Below are 21234 nucleotides of genomic sequence, written 5' to 3'. Positions count from 1 at the left end.
TTTCTGGATGTGACCAGGCAATCCATTCAATAATTAACTATTACCGGTTCTTATGAGAACGGGAAATGTTCATTTTCGTGAGTATAGGCTCATTTCAGGTCAATGCGCATGCGGAAATCAAAAGTGTCGACAGAACAAAAACATGTGAACATAGACCTGTGAAATAATGAGACTGAGCTCAAATATCACAGGGACATTCATAAATTATTGCACAATACGTGATGTATCGATCTTGGTGAGCGTGTGTCTGTATTGAAAGGCTACTGAGTAAGTAATAGCCTCAATAGTGTGTCTAATTTCTTGTGCAAACCAAAATCTGGAATCGGCGCTCAGATATGCACCAACACATGAAAGGACACAATCATAGGCCAAATAAATAATTCAGTCTAGTTGGTTTACTGACAAAAACAATGAACTGAACAGAGAGGATTATGCAATTCAGAACTCCATCATGCTGCAACAAAAAGATCCAGATGTACGCAGAATATTTGTCTCACTCCTGTCGGAGAGGACGGCATATATAATACCAACTATAAAATACTAATAATGGATTTTTTTGCGATAATTAGACCTTCATACGTATGTATATATAAATAACACACCACTTCTAATATTGAAACTGACCTCTTGAGGGGGACATCGCCCGTCTGCTCATCAACGTAGTCCTGCTTGAGCTCCTCCGGGACGTCGCTGTCACTGTCGTAATCTTGATAAACACTCTTCTCCAGCTCATCTGATTCGTACTTTAACGGTAAGAGAAAGATCAGAGAGAGGGCCTTAGAGATAATGGCCCCAAAAAAAAGATTACCAGTTCTTTAAGATGTGAGTGGGGGTCATTGTTGCAGAGGGTGTATCGAGTCATTTTTTCTTGATTGAAAAACACATTTCATTGAAAGGGTTAGGGTTTAGACCACATGTGTCCCAGTCAAATCAATTTATTTTGTTAAGTAAAAAGTATCTGCATTGTTTTACAAATTGAACTTTTTAGGTCCTGCAGAATTCTGCAGGACCTTTGCAGTGACAACAAAAGCAATCCCTGCAGGTGGCCTTGGCCGTTTCCCAGCAGCTGACTTGGGCCTGGTGTTGGACCACGGGAATCAGACTGTTCAATTAAAAGAAAACAACAAAGACATGCCCATACCAGCAAGGCAAGACTGGTGTATGTGAGACTGCAGACTAACATAAATGCTAATAGCGGCGAGTTAATTCAGGTGGAGGATGTTGAAATATAAATTTAATTGCCCGTGGTAATCCCTGAACTGGAGAAATAGGCTAGAAATGCATACAATTCCACGATCAATTCCATTTCTTGCACCGGATACCGCAGTTAACACAAAGACAGGATCGAACATTGTGGTTTTTTTTTTTTATTCCAAATTCAGAGATACAGAGACTAAAGACTATTAATGACTGCTGTTGTAGAAATGTATTGTAATCCTGATGGATGTGGGGCCACAGATAAATCACTACATGACTGATACGCTGCATTGTTTCATGCAGCTCCACTCCATTTTTCCCTGCCGTTATAGCTACCCCAACAGGCTTCAGTTACTATTTAACATCTTAAATTACATGTCAGACAATGCATCAAAGTCTTCCAATAAGCCGTGGGAGGTTTGGCACCACTGCCCCTACAACATTAATGAAGGTTTGCTCAGGTCCCAGCAGTGACAACTTGAGGGCTGCTGTAAACCATGTCACGACACGTATTTGATCACATCTCTGTTCATTAACTTGTCTCGTTATTAACTAATATTTATGGAGAAGTACACACACACACCACCAGGTAACTTTGTTAAGTGGACACACTTATGTATGTGGGTGTACCTGACAAGTGATAATGAACCACTTGTCAGAATGAAACACACATGTAAGGCAAGAAAATAATAAACAAGCATTTCTCTGGCATTTTCTTTAGTCACAGCATACTTAAAATAAAATAAAAGTGTGTATTCTGACTGCAAACTTTTTATTATTCAGAAAGAAGGGGGTAAATGTGATCATCAGTAGGAAACCTGAGCTGGGGAGGATCCTCCTTTTGTCAGGGATGGGTGAGAGGGAGACGAGTAGCTCTTCAATGCAAAGTAGTGATTTAATCTCCCATTGAGAACTTTCAGATGCTGTGAGATATGGTCAGGAAGCATTTGGGGTTTGAATGTTCACCGCACAAAGGGAAACAAGCCTGTTCTACAAAGAACACTAGCGTGATCTGAAGCTATGCAATTTGTTCAGCGAGTTGCAAAGATTTCCTTCTTTGCCTTGCATTTTAGCACCGACTCCATTGAGAGGCATGCCAGACAAATTTTGATTGTGCGTAAGCCTGGGAAAAAAAAATCCTATTTCCATAATAATTAGACTTTTGTATGACTCAAGTCATGATTTGCATTTTTCAGAAAAGTTTCCTTGTGAACTTTAATTCTCCAATATTAGCAACTTCTGAATTTCTTTTTTTAACAAACCCCTGATTAAGCATGTGGCACCCAAGCTCAGAAAGGCAGTGAGAGAAAACAACAAAGGAGCCCAACATAAATGTAAAAAAAATTCTGACAAGATAACACGTAAATTTATAAGTATGCATCAGTCTGAAGCACGTTTGCATTTGCCTTTCTTTGACACTCACGCCATTAGATGCAAGCACATCTTCTGTCTCTTCCTCTTTGTGCTCAGTGTGCATTTCAAATGGGTTTCCTTGCTGAAGGTACTGCTGGAATAATGACAGCTCCTCCTGAGCCGGGCTGGTTGAGGACGCCGCCCGTCTGCTCGGGGAAATGGACGGAGAACGACACTGGCCCATGAATTTAAACTCCTAGATTGGAGAAGATTCCACAAATACAAATTAGAAGGATGATCATTGCATTAATGTAATGAGAAAATTGAGATTTTTTTTTTTTTTTTAAAGGAGAGAGATTTGATGATGTTATCAAAAATGAAGCACAGCATTTGGGAAGAAAGACTCAACGAGAAAAACCTAGGAACGACTGGAACAAATCAGAACCAAATACACAAAATATACACAAGCATCCAAAAGCAGCTTTCATCTTTTTTTCAGTGTAACAGACTCTCATGTGCATCCCCTGTTAACCATCCACCAATGTAGATACCCATAAATCTCATGGCGTGGGTTCATTATAAACACTTTGGCTTGTGTGTTGCAAAATGTGCCTACGCATGAATGGAAAAACAAGATGCATGAAAATTAAAAATCAGACTCCATTTATCTTTCTGACATATCGGGCTTTCCATTTATAATTTCTGCCTCGAGGTGACGTTAGCGCAAAGTGCAGGATCTTTTCTTTGTGATTTAGTGCTGTCAAGCGATTTTAAAAATTGTGCGATTAATCAATTATATGTAATTAATGAATCTAATTAATCTAGCACTTTAGCTGCTGCTCATGAGTGTGGAATCTATAATCTTCTAACTCTTGCACCACATCGAGCAAGAGCCGGGTTGTCTGTGTTATATAACGTGTGAACCTTTCCTCCTCTGATGCACACACACAGGATCCCCTTCATTTATACTCATTCTACAAATTTCACAGAAGTGGGGACATGAAATAAGTGAGAGTGAATGCTACCATGATTCACGGTCCCGCCGTAGAGATATTCCTACTCACATGGAGCTGGGTGATGTTAAAGTTAGACTTGACTGGGCACAGTTCCCATGTTTCATTCTCCAGAAACATCCTCAGCTCTTCCAGTCTTGCCCTGTGGGATTCAGAGGAAATAAATGGAGATCAAACTAAAAAAGAATAGTTAAAAGGAAGATGGCAACCTCTTTCCAAAACTGAACTTGTGTCATTTTCTACATCCCAGCAGCTTCTGTGTATCGACAGTCCTGATAAAAGTGCTGCAAAAGTCACTGATGCACAGTTAAAAGGCATACGTGTGTGTGTGTGTGTGTGTGTGTGTGTGTGATGTGAGTGCTTGTGTGTATTGATGACACCCAGAATCTCACCTGCTAGCTCAATACTGTCTCCCTGTAGAAAATGTCTGAGTGGTTTTGACTTGTTTAATAAAAAACTTTAAAAAAAAAACACCTCTTGTTATTTATCTTAGAAGTGTTTAAAATATGAAAAATGAAAACTGCAGGAGAAATAATAAAATAATATGATTTCACTGTTGCATATAATGATCATTCAACAAATCCATTTTGCACCATTTCCCGACACTCATATTCATCCGGTGGCATATATGGAGAATTAAACTTTGAAAACATTTCAATCACTTCGTCAAAATGACCACTGATGGCACAGATAATTATCATGTCTGGGCCCTGGCAGTGTCGTTCTGTCCTGAGCACCCGCAGGCCAACAATACTCTCGCAATGATGCCTGGCTGACTTGCATTAAGCAGCTGACAGGCAAAATTCACTGATGGATAATCTCTTTGGGAACGACACCCAGGTGGAAAATGAATTAAGCTTAATGTAGAGATGATGCATACTGGAAGCCTCGGGAGAGAGTGCAGATATTTGAGTTTGTGAGCACATTGACAGAGAAGGGGGAATAATGTGCTTTCATTATGCTGTTTGCCCTCCACTTACTCTTTTTCTCTCCCAGGGTCTGTCACATTTTTCTTTCGCTTCTTGTTTCGATTATAGTCTCACAATGAGATCACCTCTATCTCCATTGCCTTTAGCTTACAGATGCATGTGTCGTGCCTCTGTTTCCCCTCACTCTGACAGTGTGACATAGGAATTAGGCTTATCAGGATTCTAATATTTAAGAATCCTGTTAATGATTCTTGACAGGCAATCACAATCTGAAGAATGCAAATTGCCAGCAATGATGCATCTGCATGAAATAATACATATTCATGCAGTTGGCAGCAGGTTATGTAATCAAGAAATAAATCTGCTTCCAGCTAAATTGTGTTACTATATTGTTATACTTCAACTCTATGGGGGTTACCACGGTAAAACAGCATGATCCAGACAGCCAGTGGATGTGCTTTGTGAAATGCTTCCACAAGGCACAGACATCCTATTGTTCAAAAAATCAGATCAATGCACATTACATAGTGTTCAGCAGCACACCCACTGAATGAACAGAAATAAATTCTCTGTCCAGGTAATGATCCAGAAATGGGAACATCTTACCTGTGATAGTTTTTAAAGTAGTTTACACTCTGGCGTTTGATGGACTCCTGCAGGACCTCTGATCTACTGCTGCAGAACTCCTCACCCACCTGCATCAACCTGGAAAGAGTGTTTATATATGAGGATATAAAGAGATATTTTAATTGGTGCTGAATTTGCACAGAACAGCCTTAACACTGCAGTCACAAATATATAATTCATATATGAAGAAGATCAGTTATGAAAAAGGTCTATATTAATATATCAGAAAAAGCTGTCTTTGATTGAAAGCTGAGCAAGGGCTATATACATGATTAAAAAAAAGGACAAGATAGGTTGAAATAAGGTTATATTGAAAATAAGAAAAATGAGTGAAATGGGCTTAAAACGGGACTAAGTTGTAGTGACATCAAGCAGCATAACAAGCTATTAAAAGTAGAAAAGGAGATTGTTCCGGCGGATTCACAGCATACCTGCTGATGATATCCAGTACAACAATGAAATCGTCATATTTGAAGTTGGACATGTCTGTGCCAAGGATATAGGCCTTCACTTTTAACTGGACATCCTGGAGGGAGTAAGGAGAGCGATGGGGTGACTCGTGGGAAAAGAGCATCACGAGGAAAAGTAGAGGGGGGGGGGGGGGGGGGGGGGGATAGCGACCTGCCAGATACGTGTCAGTCCATGCTCCAGTTTCTTCTTCACGTAGCTGCGGTCCACGACTGACTCGTCAGACTCTGTGGCTGCTGCACCATCTGGGGGGGAGGGTGGAGGGGAGGGGGTCAAACACACTCAGCAAGATGCATGTCTCGCACTGGAATATCTTTCATCAGCTCACTATAACATGTTTCATGGAATACCATGTGAATCATTTTAAAATGTATAAATCAGACTGAATCAATCAATCAGACTGAACTAAACTGGTTATTTTATATAAACATGAATGTGGTGTCAAAGGCCTACGCTCACCCTGACTGCTGAGAATGGATCGTTTTCTTTATCATAGCAGGGCAGACAGCTTCCATACGCCTTGACACCCATGACCGTGGGATATATGCACAAAGTGGCCACGGTTATTTACTCACACACAGAAGCGGCCTTGTGCCTGACAGGCCTCAGCGCTGATCAAACCTGGCAGGAAGTGTGTAACAGCAGCAAATCAATTCTGTCAGGAGTGTATGTGACCCCCGGCCCCTATCGCATCCTGAAACAACCTATTTTCTTCTTCACCCGGTAACATTAATTGCTAAAACATTACACAGTGCAGCTCAACTCATCAAGCAGCCACAAGTTTAAAATCAATGGGGATGCACTCTTTTTGTAAAGGTGATATAGAATTAGCAAGAATGACAGAGGAGAGCGACAACACCAAAGCAATCTAAATCTAAACGACGATGTTGAAAACTCAAGAATACAAGAGATGACAATAATAAAAGCCCATGCGTGTTTTTGATGTGCCCTTTGCCTGACTTTATATACAAATTCCAGTAGTGTGGCATCTTCCTGCAGGACATTATCGATGTATGGATTTGTATAAACAAGCTATTTGTGCTGCTGTAAAACAATAACATTTTATTCCTCTGACGCATGCTTCTTTTAATTTAATGTTTAAAGATCACTGCTGTCGTCTCACGCCAGGAAGAAGGGAAAATATTTTGAGGATCCAACCCACATGAATCGGAACTGCTCCAAAATGTAATGGATTTTCCTTGGCCCAAGTCGTGCCCTTCATCTAAGTTTCAAGAAAATCTCAACCTCCACGGTTAAAATAGTAGAAGCCTGATCTGTTTGTGCCACCATGCTCAAAGTCAAACATGGCACATTTCCATAAAAAAATAAACGAAGCTCTGCGTGATTTATTTTTTCTTTTTTTTTACTCCACACAGTATTTGCAGAAAGTGTCGTGTCTTACCTGATGTGGGTGAGGCCTCATTTCTGTCATGTTCCTCATGCCACTGCATGGTACAGTGGTAGCTCAGCATCACCTCCCACAATGCCTTGCAGAGGTCCGTTAAGCAGGGAATGTAGCTGTCCGGGGTAATATGCTGATAGTGGACAAGTGATGAAAACAAGATCAGCAAATCTCGTTTCAATAGTTGTCGTTGTTTGTTGAATTTTAATCTGCTTGCTTACATCACAGTTACTGAGGAAAAAGAGACAACTTTAAGTAATGAAACACACTATGCTTCGCTAAATCAAGATCAATTGCAAGTTTCAACAACCGATCCAAACAAAGAGAGGGTAATACGTTGTTCCTCTTTTCTCAATATAATTCATGTCTGCTTATTTGTGTCGTTCAAGGATGAGTTTGAAACCATCCATTTCCTGCATCAAAACAAATGTTTCCCTCTCATTATGTAAGAAGAGCTAATTCAAGTAAGGACTAATTAAAATAAGCACTTAGTCAAGATAGTCTCTCGCAAATATGAAGAGCATAAATTAATAAAACGGTCTCTGCTGTGCACATAAGATATTACCCCCACATCTTACCGTAATAGCACAGCATCAAAATTAACTTGCACATTTGTCAATGTGACAACTGCTTGAAAATTAGATTAGAGATTAAAGTATTTTAAGGTCAACTACAGATTACTACACGTGCAAAATTAACTGATTTTTTTGGACCAGTCGATTACAGTAGCATTTTCTTATACAGCATATGAAATACTTGAGAGCTCCGTACTGTGGATATACTGTATGCAGTGGGTTGATCAATCATGCTGAGCACCAGAAAGTAATCAACTGTGATAGCATATTCAAATGTCCAAGGCTTGAAATGAGGTACTTTATTCATAAGATGACAACCATTATTTATTTAATAACTTATTTACATATTCATAAAAAAGAAATTACATTACCGTATATGATTCTGTTTCGTACTGCAGAGAAAAGTCCTAAGTTTTAGTTCTAGCATTAACGGTATGACAAAAGAGTTAGATAGCAGAATCTGTCATGGATAATTCTGACAGTGGAATAGTTTATGGAATACAGAGTCCATAATGCAGAGTTGTGAGTGAGTACACACATATGTACAGAATAATTGGCCTATATGTATGCAAATATAAAAAAAAAATTGACCACACAAAATGTCGGCCAAGTTGTCGATCAACGGTTTAATTTATCAATGACATCGTTTAGCGCCTTCGAAATGTAACTTCGCCGTTAAGTGAAAAGATCAAATCCAAATCCTTTTTTTCCCATTATGGGGGGTGTATATACGTATGCATGAAATGTTTTTTAATACACCATAAAACAGAAGAGAATGGGTATTCTTGATTTAGCCGATTCACTGTCTTTAAGAAGAGACAATCAGACCACCCTCCTTTCAAGAAAGAATAAATAAACAGATTAACCTGAAAGAGCTCCAACACACAGTCAGCAATCTGCAGATCTGCTGTGCCAGCAAAGAAGTAAAGTATGGTAACAAGTAAACAGGAATGCCACACACACACACTGTTAAATACACGTTGGTGCCCAGGTCTGTAAAGATGTGATGGAATTAGCCAAGGTTATGTTCTGTTTAACTACTTCATTCTGTTGGTGACTTTTTATGTGACAGAAATCGTCCTTCAAGTCAATTTGAGGTGATAAGGGAAGCGATATTTGTACCTTTAATTTAAATCCCTGTACACCATCTTGAATGTCGGCTACCGCTAAAACCAGTGGAACTAAATTGAACCAATATAATCCTCTGCCTGGAACCCCCCCAGCCTTTATCAATTGAATATTTATCTTTCCAGGCCACTTTTCAATTTTGTGTAGATGGAAGTAGAGGTACAACAAAGGAAAGATGTAAAAGGAAGTAAATTGCAAACCAAGAAGGTGTAGAAGGGAAAATAAATTTAGACGCTGACAAACCAGGACAGACTTAAGAAACAAAGCGTCCCTTACTGATTAGGCCGGCATTAACCTTTAACTATACAGTACGTCGAAGGTCAGAGTCTATCAACTTCTGAGGAGAGGCTTCTATTAAGGCAACGATGGATTGGCCATTTTTACGGCTTTCTAGCCTTGCAAACGTGATCTGAGAAGATATGAAAAAGAGGGAACTGGTGCATATGGGCCAGTATGGAGAACCCAGTCAAAAGTGCTGCTGCTGCAGTGTGATTGGTTTTGTATTGTGAGCCAGATTGATTCTCTCAATCACTTCCTTCACACTTTCATCCCCTAGAATCCATAAGAACATGAAAAAGGGCATTAATGCTTCGCTATAAATCAATAAGAACCTTTGAGGAGGGATGTAGGCGAGTGAGTTCTTTCAACCCCTTGCAGGTGGCGTTTCATTCACATTTTCACCGAACAGACAGCAGTAGTGATCATTCTTCACATGAGCATCTGCCAAGCCAAAGATGACCGAAACCTTTCTGGCCGTGAAGCGGCTCAATTACAGCCGGGAAAACCGACAGACCAAATACCGCTGGAAGGAATGGCCTTACTGTGCATAGGTCCTTATACTGCATCTTCTGGAACTTCGTATCAGCATTGCCGGCACAAAGCTCCACATATCCCAACACTACTTGGAATACCGTGTTGTGGATGGCTTGGGTGAAGTGCATGTGTAGTTGGTCCATAGCGGTCTGCAGAGAAAGGGGAAAACTCAGTGTTAAGAAGCATCACGTTAAGATGTTAATGACATCTACCAGCGTGGATCAATGAAAACACAATCTAAACAGCTGGCAGGTACCTGGCTGTGCACAGGACGGAGAAGAACGGCAGCTAGTACCACTACAACATGGTAATCTCATGATGCCAGCTGTTAGACATAAATGCTGATCATCTGCAAATGCTAACAAACCTCTGCACCTTTTTATAATAAACAAGTAGATGTTTTACTCAAATCGATTCTGGCAATAAAAGAGCACGTCAGGCTAATCGGCCTACGAGCAACCACTGCCTCTCATACGGCTAATGAAATGCGTACGTCCTGTAGGGCTATGCTTTAGAGTACCTACTGGACGGGTAGTTCTTTCATGTATCCAGCTGCAAAGACGGCAATTAAAAATGTTCATGTGTGAGTGCGCTGAAAGAGAAAAAGACTTGGGAGGAGCTGCAGAAACATTCAGACAAAGAGCGCCGTTATCTGCGACAGACAGAAGCAGGGAGGGGGATGACAAACAGCAGAAGAAAATGGTGATGGTGTGCCGGTGATTCCAAAAATAGTCATTATCACAGTCACAAAAAGAGCATTATTCATTCTCAACAAGCCTTGATGCAGGCTGTACCTTGAGGATGGCTGTTAATGTCGAGAGTGATACAGCATATTCGTTAACATCACCACTGGCTAAGGTTTGGAATAGCAATCATGGGCTTTAATCAATGTGCCAGGATGAGAGCCAGCTAGTTAAAAAATATTTTGGATTAACTATTGGACTTAAAATTCCAATTGATCATCAAATACCATTCTCACATTAGTAATTCCACATTTAATATGGAGGATGTGACTAAATTCTATTTTCACATTAACAAATATAATGTACATTAGTGCTGAAATAGCGGCATATAAAACTTACAAAACATTTGATTATGGAAATCAATTTTTTACTGGCGTGTATCCACACAGCCACTAAACCAGTACAAACTGGCCCAGTTCCACCATTCACAATAAGCCTAGGCTCTGAACCATCACCAGTCAGCTCAGCCAAATTGAGTGGAAAAGTTCCAAATGCAGGATACAGCATGAAACGGCATTTGTGGAATCCCAAACGCCATACAACTTGGCCAAAGGTGGTTTGTGGAGTTATTTTCCGATGCAGAACTCTCATTGCAGTTAGAAATTATTGTGCACAGCTGGACAGCCGCACATCGTAGCTATTACTGAACCACAGATTGCCCGACTTGTAGACACATTTTCCAAGGAAGACAAGGAAAAAAATAACGTAAGCTCCAAAGCTTATGCTTCTCGCTTACAACCCAAGCCATGACTGGTTGTGCATTGTGATGATAGAGACATGGAGGCAGAGAGAAAATAATTGTTATACACCCCTGTGGGTATCTTGACAAAAAGAAAATGAAAGGACAGAAGGAATGTAAGTCAAGGCAAAATAAAAACAATTGGGTAAGTGAGCTGTTGGCGATTCACTTCTTTGAATGCACTAATTATGACAGAGACACTGCAGGATTATGGATCAACAGTCCAGGCAATAAATATGAGGTCTGGAATGGAACACAAGGTTAAAAAAAAGTCCAGTAATGAATGATGGGTAATAAGAATCTGCTTCAGAAGTAATGCAAATAAATGTATGCTTTATTTATTTATGCTATTAGCATCATCTTACGTCAGGTCTGAAGAGATTTTTCTTTATTATAGAAGAACTAAATTGCCAATTTTTCATCCTCTTTGTGGATTTTTGCAACAATTGAACAATCCTGTTCAGTCTGATCCCCTGGAAGAGTCAAACCACTGACCTGTGTCTTTCCGAGGAGTGTGTAAGCCAGCTGGACTTTGGTGTAGTGTGAAACATCAAAGTGCTTGCAGGTCTTGGATAGGGCGACGTCAAGCTGCTCCTGAAGTCCAAAAATAAGATGGAGAAGGAAAGAAATGTGGGCAGGAGCAGGGAATAGAAAATATAGCGCTTAATGACTTTTGGGAAAGACAAAAATGACAACTGCTACAAAATACAGTGGAACCTTGATTCTCCAATGACTAGGTTCTCGAGTTGGAGTTTAAAATGCCTCGGAAGTTGAAGTTGAACAGATATTCAGAATTTAACTTTTAAACGGAATAACATTTCCCCCTTCCTTGTCCCTCCACGTCGCTCCTCACACGTGGCCAAAACGCTATGTAAATGGTATGTATCTGGTGCTTAAGAACGGATTCATCTACTTTCCATCATTTCTTATGGGAAATATAGTTTTGGTTTTCCAACAATATTACGGAACGAATTATGTTCGACAACCGAGGTTTCACTGTATTACTCTAATTATATGCCAGGGAAAGACTCGAAAAGACTTTGGAGACAGGAGTATGTACCAAAGGACGGTGGGTTTATCTTTGCTATGACAACTAATGAGAAATCCTAAATGTGTATCCTGCACATATGTGCAGTAGAAAAACAATCTTAAAGGTAATCAGGCAGCAATCACAGTGATGATGTATCTCTTGGTTCCCGTGATGAAAGAGAAAATACTTTGAAAGGTTTGTGTCATTTTCAATCCAAAATGCATCTTATGATGGTAAATACCGTGCCACATCAAAAAAGTCTGCAAGTCAACTGGGCCTAATCATGTTTAACAGTTTTTTTTAATCCCTCGCTCGGTTGTCTATAGAGGCCTGGATCACAAAGGGGTACCACCTGTGGATTTATTTGAGCATTACTTATTTTTAAAATGAAGGTTATAGGTATCTAAATCCTTTGTGCAAGCGTTTACTTTTAAGATTGTAGAGGATTTTGCTTTGCCATATTACAAACCCATGTTTGCGGGTACGAAAACAAGCATTTCAATGCATGGCTACATATGTGTTTGTGCATGCATGCCTCGTCTCTTTCTTGTGTACAGACAAAACGGTAAGTAATTAATCTACTGGAGCACAGCAGCAGCAGCGCAGAGAAAATTGCTTTGCATATCATTTATAAAGCACAAGTTTCACAACACCGGTAGACACAGGACAGATATAAATTATTCCGCTCGCAGGCTCACAATAATAACTTTCTTGATTTAACATTCACAGATCCAGATGAAATGTCAAGATTAAGTATGAATTGCATCTTTCAGATGGAAAAAGGACAGTAATGTCACTCTGAAAAGTTGAAACAGGAGATACAGCACATACCTCTATTTGTTCCAGAGTGTCTAGTAGTTTGGAATTCAATTCACTGCAAAAGAAACAAATATAGTTTTAAAAATGTGTTCATTTAGACAAGCAGAAGCTAGAATCCATAATTACTGATATCTAATCAATGTATTCCTGACTGTTGGGAGATATTAATGCCACTGTTACATATCAACAATGTTTAACTAGAATTTTAAATATATCTGAGAAAAAATACAAAAATGTATTAACCATCTTGAAACAGTAATTTCCTAAGAATTTTCACAAGATTATTATTATTTCCACATTAAAATCGCAAACATTTTATCAACAAGCTGTAATCATGTGCCTTTGGGGAAACAGAGCAGCAGTTTCAGTAATGCTTACATTTTAAAATATTTGGGACGATTAGCTTGCTTGTGTTTGAAATGCTTGCTTTTCTACAGTTTTGACAGTGGAATCGGTTTACGTGTTGAATCCCTATGTGCATGAATATGTCAGATACAGAACGCCTACGCTTCCTCGGAGCCCCGCATGCATTTTGATACATCCCAGAAAATATTTTCCACTGAAGAATCGGTGAAGCAGGGACAGAAATCATAGCTTTTTTCCCTCATTCCAAGACACCACCAAGTCCCTTATGACTCTCCCTGCACTGCATTCATTCATAACCTCCCCCCCACCCCCCACCCCTTGTTCCATCACTTCCCCGCCTCCGTCTCTGCATTGCTTGAGATGTTTTTCAGGTCAGCCCGTTCTCATGTTGTACGTCGTGAGACCACGGTCGCCCGAGGGAGAGAGTGTCTTTACCAAATAGCTAATTAAGCATCTCAGCTGCAGTTGGGGATGGAGTGAGGAGGAGGAGGAGGAGGGGGAAGGAGAGACTGAGGAGACGGTGGATAGAGTCCCACAGGTTATTTGCAAAGCAGGTATCAAAATGAGCATGTCGTTTCACAATTTGATACATAGCAACCCTTTTCTATCTTCCCGTCAATGTATGCGTGTGATAAATGAGTGAGACACAACTAAAGGAAATGATTTTACATTATGTGCCATCGCAATGATAGCAGCAGAGACTCCAAGCTAGGAGCTGAGAGGATACAGTCAGTGTGTCCTCAGAGGAAAGCAACATTTGAAGTTGGTATTAAAAAAAAAAAAAGTAAAAAGCAAAGAAGTTAGCTGGCTCAACTACAGAGGCGTTAAGAATTCAATGCCAAACCCAGGCTACTGCAGAAATACGTCTGATTGTCCAAATGCAAGCTCCGGCGAGCGCTAAACAAGAGAGGCGAACATCTCTGGCATCCGCACTGAGGATATATATACCACCGGAGCAAAGGCCAGGATATTAAATGGCCTATTCCTCACAGATCGTTCTCATGCACTCCCACACCGCAGTGCTGCAGAGCAACAGAAGCTAAACCACAAACTCAACAGTAATGCGAGATTAAATCAGACCCAAAAAACATCCCAGAGATATCAAAGCTGACAGAGAGACTTTAATATTTTAAAGACACTTATTTGTCTGCCGGAAAATAACAGACTCGACGCCATTTTAGGCAATATCTGGTGTATCCCCACCGAAATATGTAATTACATCATATCTGTTATTGTTTGGCTATTTTGCAAGTCCAATATTGAATTTCAATTAGATGGAACGATACCTGCCCCATCCATCTTCGTATGAGGGATAAATGAAGTAATGATGTTCCATCAAATGCAGAAGCTGAGCATAGCTCTGATTGGATCTCCGGTGTATTGCTGTTTGCTTTTTTTTCCGTCCTCTACTTCCTTTCCACTTATATAGCGTTATAGCTTTATTTTTATTTTTTGGTTGCCTTAGTGCCTTATTGAATTCCTTTTATCAGCTACTGTTGCTGCTATCGTTGTATTTTATTATATGATGATGATGAATAAAGATTAAAAATAACCAAAGAGAACAGGAAATACTCTTCTTCTGACTTGCTACAGAACAAGGGAAACGACTCACTAAGTAGAAAGCACCAACTAAAAACCATTAATCCAGTCCTCCTGTTATAATACATGACGCTGTCCACTGGGAGTTCATGCTTGTACTGACGCAGCTCCTGCCCACATTCTGTCACCCTTCTACGATGAGACAGAATGCATAAATAACAGATGAGGTGGAAACCCTAATTAAAAATCTGTTTTCTGCAGGGAATGCATGGATTTTAATAGAGTTACGAGGAAATTAAGGCGGGGGGGTTTCTCTGCGTTTTCAATTATCGCTGGTATTAAGTGTCCGAAGAGGCGTGAGAGAAGTCCCTTCACGGCTGACTCGCTAAATAGACAATGTACTTTTGCTGTGGTAATGTTAGACACTGACCATATGGTTGCCATCGGCAATGATATTTTAAGGAGAAAAGGGAACTATTTGAGTTTACACCTTATCAATATACAATGATGCTTTAGGCTCATGCAGAAGGCATCACTGATTTTTAAAATATGCACCCTAAATATCCGAATAAGTGAAGCGCTGACACTCTTCAGTCCGGAAGCTTATGTGACAAGCATGCAATACATTTTAATGAAGAAAGCAATTAATATAATTAATATAATTTAAAACTGTATAAATACATAAATGGAGGACAGTGACTGCACACAAAAATAAAATTAATGCTTCCTCCAAAATTACTAACATAATGGAAAAAGTGATAACTAGAGACAGCCAAAAGCACTTCTGCTGCATTTGTATGCGGGCAACAAAACCTGCCAGACAAGAAAAAGCATCCCCAAAACCAGCCATTCAAATCAAATTTCCCAAGATTTTGCTGTTCTTATGAGTGGTAAACACAAACAGAGGCACGCAACATGAATGCTTAAAATTCTGCATTGCCACGCAATTGCACATCTCCCAGAAGGAACCCAACTACGACCACGGAGAGGAGGATGGAGGCACCGTGGCTCTAAATAAATTGGTGACCTGCTGCAGTGAAGGTATGTAAGTAATGAGTAACTTTCACAAAACTGTGCATGTGAGACAGAAATTACCTTTAACATCCCTTCTTTCTACAAAACTGATCATTCCCCTGTATCTTTGTACCTGCTTCAAGCCACATACAAGGGGGGGGGGGGCTGTCGACAGTCATTTTGACATGAAGTGTATGTGTTGTCATTTAATACTGCACTGAATACAAAATGAACCTGTTACTCTTAATTCTGCATGATCCTCTTGGTTAGATTTCAACGTCTTTGTTTCTGTAAGGTTACAGTAGCCTTCACAGCTGATGAACAACGCGCTGACGTTTGGGGGGTTTTGCCGCCCAGCAATTACCCGTGTGGACCGCCCATTGAAAATGGGCCGAAGCAGATCATGAGGCTTTGTTAAGTGCCTACTTGGGAAAAGAGTATTGATTTTAAAGGCGGGCATTAAACAACTCCTCCATGTTATTCAGAAGCCCAGGGAAAAGTGTAGCTATAAGGTTAAATTAAAGCGCATCAGACCGGGCAACTATAGCTGCACGGGGAGGGCAATGCTGCAGTTCAAGGTTTTGGTCAAATGCGATGCATGCATGCTAATTCACACCATGACAGATGCGCGATCAATGCGGCTATGTTTAAAAAAAAATGATATTCAGGAAGCGGTATTAGCATACTGCGAAGGGAAGCACAGGGGTAGAGGGCAATTGAATTTCTATCTGGCTGCCCCAGCCCACATTTGAACACAAAGACATCCACTATTATAATACTAATCGAAGTGCCTCTTTTAATCACGATTACACTTCCATTCTCTCCTTGATAGGCTGCGCGCAATGTGTCGCATCGTTGGGGGAAAATGGTGCAGGAGTCTATTCTGCCCATCATCATCATCCGGGAGCATTACTGTGCCATTCGACGTCTATTTGACAAAAAGGGAATAAAATGGTGGATGAAATGAGACGTGGAGCGTTAAATTATCAAGTTGGTTCTTTTCGTCTATTTATTTGAATCGCGTGTAACAAAAACTTTGTTGTAAATGATAAATAAATTGCACGAATGCCAATGTTGTGTATAATGAAATTCAGACTGATGAATGTCTATCAATCCATTTTCACATCACATTGAAGGCTACAAGTTAATTGAAAGAAAACACTCCAGTTCGGAATTTGTACATTTCTCCAAGCTAAAAGGAATACAGCTGCTAAAAGCTGCTTTGACGTCATATCCAAGAGTCAACGAGCAAAACAAGAGGAACTAAGAAGTCTCTTAATAATAGCAGCAAACCCATCCAAACATGTTGTCAAGTTTCTTTCTCCTCCTCCTCCTCCTCCTCATCGCAATCATCATCATCAGATGACTCCTCAAAACCCACAGAAAGAGGACTTGAAGTCCTCGACTGCTCCAGTTTGAACGGAATTAAACATGCCTGCCAGTCTGTCCGTGCTGTACCTGATGCAGCTGTAGTGTTTAAATGTGCTGGCAGCCTTCTGGCACTCCAGGCAGAGCTGGATGGCACCCGGATAGTCTTCCTCCTGCATGGGGCAGAATGTTACAACAATATAGGCTTAAATGTGGAATATAGTTTGTTTTTTTTATTTAAAAAGGCAACATAATATAATATGAGGAGTAAATGATGGGCTACGTAACGCAGTTTGAGATTCAGTAAGTGTAATATAAGTGGTTGTTATAGGTTAGAGGCTTACACGCCATGGTAGTCAAATCCATGCTTTGCACTCAAGCTGACCTTCACAATAGAGAGACCTTTGACAGAGAGTCTCTTGTTTGTGTGGGCTTGGCTTTTAATGCAGAATCTCTGCTGAGGTTTGCCCTTTCAAGTCAATTAGAAACATATTTCTACACGTTTGTTGGTGTGTGTGTGTGCATGTGTGCCGGTATGTATGTGTGGAGCGGATTACCTCAAGCATCTCACTGAGCCTTACATCTGTTCTTTGCTGTGAGAAGAATGACAAGAGATGAATACGTCAGTTCGATGCTCAGCTGCTGTAGCCTTGCTGGTAATCTCTAATGATTACGGCTAGAGCAAATGATGAAAGCAAATGAGCTAATTATTAGCAACTTTCATCTTAAATTAAAATCATGTGCAGTGATGTGGTTACTATCACAGACTACGTGGATTCTATTCAGCAAAGTTGGGCATTTAGGTTCAAACAGCTCGGAGCGTTGCAGTGGGAAAGTCAGACTCCCAAGTGGAGATTTAAAAAGAAATAACCTCAAGAAGAATAGAATGAGAAATTGTAAGCAAATGTAAATTATGATTCAAGTTGAAAATGGACATTTATCAAGAACAGAACAATTTATATACATGTTTATTATAAAGCATCCAAAATGTACACATTTAATTAAACATATATCTTTTGAAACTGTTTGAGAAGTTTGAATAAAAAAATGTAATCATACAGGATTACTGAAGCAATCTCGAAACGCCTTGAAATCCATGCTGGCATGTGCTACATTGGTGTTGGGTGTAAACGAAATCAGAATGACAATCCATGTAAGGCTCTGCCACAAAAAAAGGCAATAAAAAGCATGTAATTACTTGGACAGAGGTGAGAGATCAGGCTCAATCATGGGCCAGAGTGTGCGTGCTCAGGGTGTTAAAGTTACAAAAGCAGCCGCCAAGACAGATCTCACCTCAGCTTTTAGCTGCTTCTCTGTTTCTGCGGTCTCACTCGACACTTTCACTAGCTGTGAGCAAAATATGAAAAGCATGTGTGTAAACTTTACCAACGTCTTAATGGTCCTCAGTGATTTAAGAAGGCCTGTCAGCAGTTGTCGTCTCCTCTGATTGGCCAGCAGACCCAGACTGGCTTCTGTGAATCCATCCTTTGAGACGGTCAGTTGCCTTCCAACAAGAAGTCACGGTACGGAGAGAACATACAGCAGCATCGCTAGAGATTAATACTGATACAAGACGTCATAAAAAAATAAGTATGCCAATAACCAGAAAATGCATCACCTCGGGGGCCCCACCATTATTTTAGCTAAAATGTGCTTAAGGTATCTCTGGAGAGTGAAGTGCTTACCTATATATAAACAAAGTAATAACGTATTAATAGTATTGTGTACAGCGGCTTTTTATTCTTTTATTAGTCATTTGTGGCCATATTGCCAGACGCTGAAAACAATAAGGAGGGAATGTTATCATGGAGTGAAGCTCTTAGCATGCAGATGCAGTTTGCATGGACTATTTCATCCAGTGAGTAAATAGTAAGCAATTGACCTCCATTACCTCCTGGCATTCGTGCAAATGACTGCAGCCAACTGCAGGTTAGTCTGTAATGCTGTCACTCGCTCCAATTCCTGTGAACAACAAATAAAGATAAGCAGCTTCTGTAAACACTGGAAGACTTCGGAGTCAGTCTTTCATTTTCCAAGTAATTATTTTCTATTTGAAACAAAAACATTCGTCCACATTTGAGCGTGAGGAAACCGCTCCATAACTTTATTCTATAATGCTGGAGGTTTTGTAAAATCTGCGGGAAAGCGGCACTGATAGGCAGACAGCTGGCATTTACGAAATGACCAATGATCAAGATAGAGGGACTTGCTCATCGCTGCTTTTTATTTATCTCAGCTGGTAAATGATTGCGGAGGCGAATGATTGTTGCCTTTTAGTTTAAATGTCCATCAAACCCTCCACCAAGGAGAGCCAGTGTTCACAAAAATGTCTTCATCACTCACAGACAAATCAACTTTCGAATTCATTTTCAGCAGTATTAAAAAAAAGCACCTTTAAATTATTACTTCACAACCTATCAATACAAGATAAATGATGAATCCCAAATCATCTTTAAATTTAACTGAGCATGCAGAAGTGCATCGTTGGCAAATTGTGACAAGATTGAGGACACGCTGTCCGAGGACTATGACATCAGGGGGTCTCTCTCCACATTTACTTGTGTCTTATGTACACCAACAAAAATCTGAGCAGTGAACCAAATTACCAAGATGGCAAAATAAGATATTTGCAGAATGACCCACAAGGGAGGAGGATGGAAACTGTTGAAAAGCGGAAGCTGTGTGTGGAACGCCAGCCAAGCATCCCGCAGGCCCAATGGCTTACGAGTGTCCAAGGAAAAGGTTCATAGATGTGTGTGTAAATAAGTAAAATATCATGACATTGATAAGCCTTAAGAAAACTATCCAAATAAGGTTTTACAGTACGAATAAAAACATGGATTTATATTAAAAAGTCAACAAATCTGCAAATCAAGACGCAAGTCACTTTTGGTCTTTTTGAATGATGGATTGATTCGGTGAATATCTGTCTTTCTTCTGATGTGATGGAAACTGAAGCACCGTCTGATCTCAGCAGGGTGTTTGAAGACAAAGTGAATGTGGGCTGAAAGGGATCAGTGGAAATGCTCCCTAAAAGACCTGATGTCACTGTCTCTCCAGAGTCACAGAGAGGGCCACAGAAATAATGACCAATTTACTTTTCACAGACTGACCTTGAGATGGTTTAATGATGCTGGTTATTCCATCGTGTCAATTAAAGTTCCACCGACTAAATATGGAATTTAGCATCCTCTGCCATCCAACTATGTTATATCTGATGAAACTGGTGCGGTTTGTTCGCTAAGTGAAATAAATAAGATAAATGGTCATGGACGGATCCTTGAGCCAACGTGATGCCGTCACAAATGGCACCGAAGAAATGTGATATGTGACTTTGAAATCTACTGATGCTGCCAGACTCTGGAATTCAATTTACCAACATTCAATGATCTATTCTAGGCTCATTTTTATGGTTTGAAAAGTAAAGAATGTTGGTTGGCTGCAATGTTGATCGTGAGGTGACAGTGCATCTGTTCACTACTGTTAATGAATAATACCATCATTTTCAAGAACTTTTCTGACTCATGTTATATGTCATAAATTTAGGCTAGATACCCTTAAATAGAAACCCCAAACGACAATCATAACTGATGTTTTAGAATCAAGTTTCACATTTGAAATATCACTTTAAGACAGTTTCGTTTATTGTTGACGCAAAAAATCTTACCTTGACATAAGCCGGCTGCTTCTCCAGGATGAGATCTGCAACCTTTTTAGAAACCTATAGAGGCAGAAACAGAAAGATGAAATATGAGATGGGCTGTATTGTTTCTCAACAACATTAGAGGTTTGTTTGTATTTGTTTTTTTAATGCTCCCTCATCTCATCTGTGCCTCGTACTAATTTGGCACAGTGACGGTAAAGCTGTAATTAATAAAACAGAAGCATATGCGCTTCGGCGTGAAGCACGGTAAGCAAGGTAATGAGATCACTGTGACTCAGTGAGTTACACACCCCTGATTCCAGCAGAGAATAAGGCTGAGGGACACTGAGGGTTAATGGAAATTGAATGAATTGAAGTCTCGCCGACACTGAATGGCCATACAAACAATGTTGTGCAGAGAGAGTTAACTCCTGATAGCTCTCATTCAGTACATTTCCAAAATGTTTG

General features: G+C 40.1%; 1 protein-coding gene across 2 annotated transcripts in view; it reads right to left on the bottom strand.

The window, feature by feature from the left end:
* Nucleotides 1-21234, bottom strand: part of vps50 (VPS50 EARP/GARPII complex subunit) — a 51785-nt gene that overhangs the window by 20111 nt on the left and 10440 nt on the right. For both annotated transcript variants that reach the window (XM_068747019.1, XM_068747020.1), the window contains exons 5-19: nucleotides 20791-20844; nucleotides 19015-19085; nucleotides 18510-18627; nucleotides 17681-17716; nucleotides 17214-17296; nucleotides 12849-12891; nucleotides 11483-11581; nucleotides 9514-9654; nucleotides 6990-7122; nucleotides 5741-5832; nucleotides 5551-5645; nucleotides 5099-5197; nucleotides 3615-3705; nucleotides 2621-2806; nucleotides 625-743 (exon numbers count right to left, since the gene is read on the bottom strand). In XM_068747019.1, the coding sequence (XP_068603120.1) occupies nucleotides 625-743; nucleotides 2621-2806; nucleotides 3615-3705; nucleotides 5099-5197; nucleotides 5551-5645; nucleotides 5741-5832; nucleotides 6990-7122; nucleotides 9514-9654; nucleotides 11483-11581; nucleotides 12849-12891; nucleotides 17214-17296; nucleotides 17681-17716; nucleotides 18510-18627; nucleotides 19015-19085; nucleotides 20791-20844 (1460 nt within the window). The remainder of the gene's footprint in view (nucleotides 1-624; nucleotides 744-2620; nucleotides 2807-3614; nucleotides 3706-5098; nucleotides 5198-5550; nucleotides 5646-5740; nucleotides 5833-6989; nucleotides 7123-9513; nucleotides 9655-11482; nucleotides 11582-12848; nucleotides 12892-17213; nucleotides 17297-17680; nucleotides 17717-18509; nucleotides 18628-19014; nucleotides 19086-20790; nucleotides 20845-21234) is intronic.

Source organism: Brachionichthys hirsutus, chromosome 13 (genome assembly GCF_040956055.1).
Source record: "Brachionichthys hirsutus isolate HB-005 chromosome 13, CSIRO-AGI_Bhir_v1, whole genome shotgun sequence".
NCBI classification, from domain to species: domain Eukaryota; kingdom Metazoa; phylum Chordata; class Actinopteri; order Lophiiformes; family Brachionichthyidae; genus Brachionichthys; species Brachionichthys hirsutus.
Note: the sequence above shows the minus strand (reverse complement) of the source record. Positions and strands in the feature narration are given on the sequence as shown.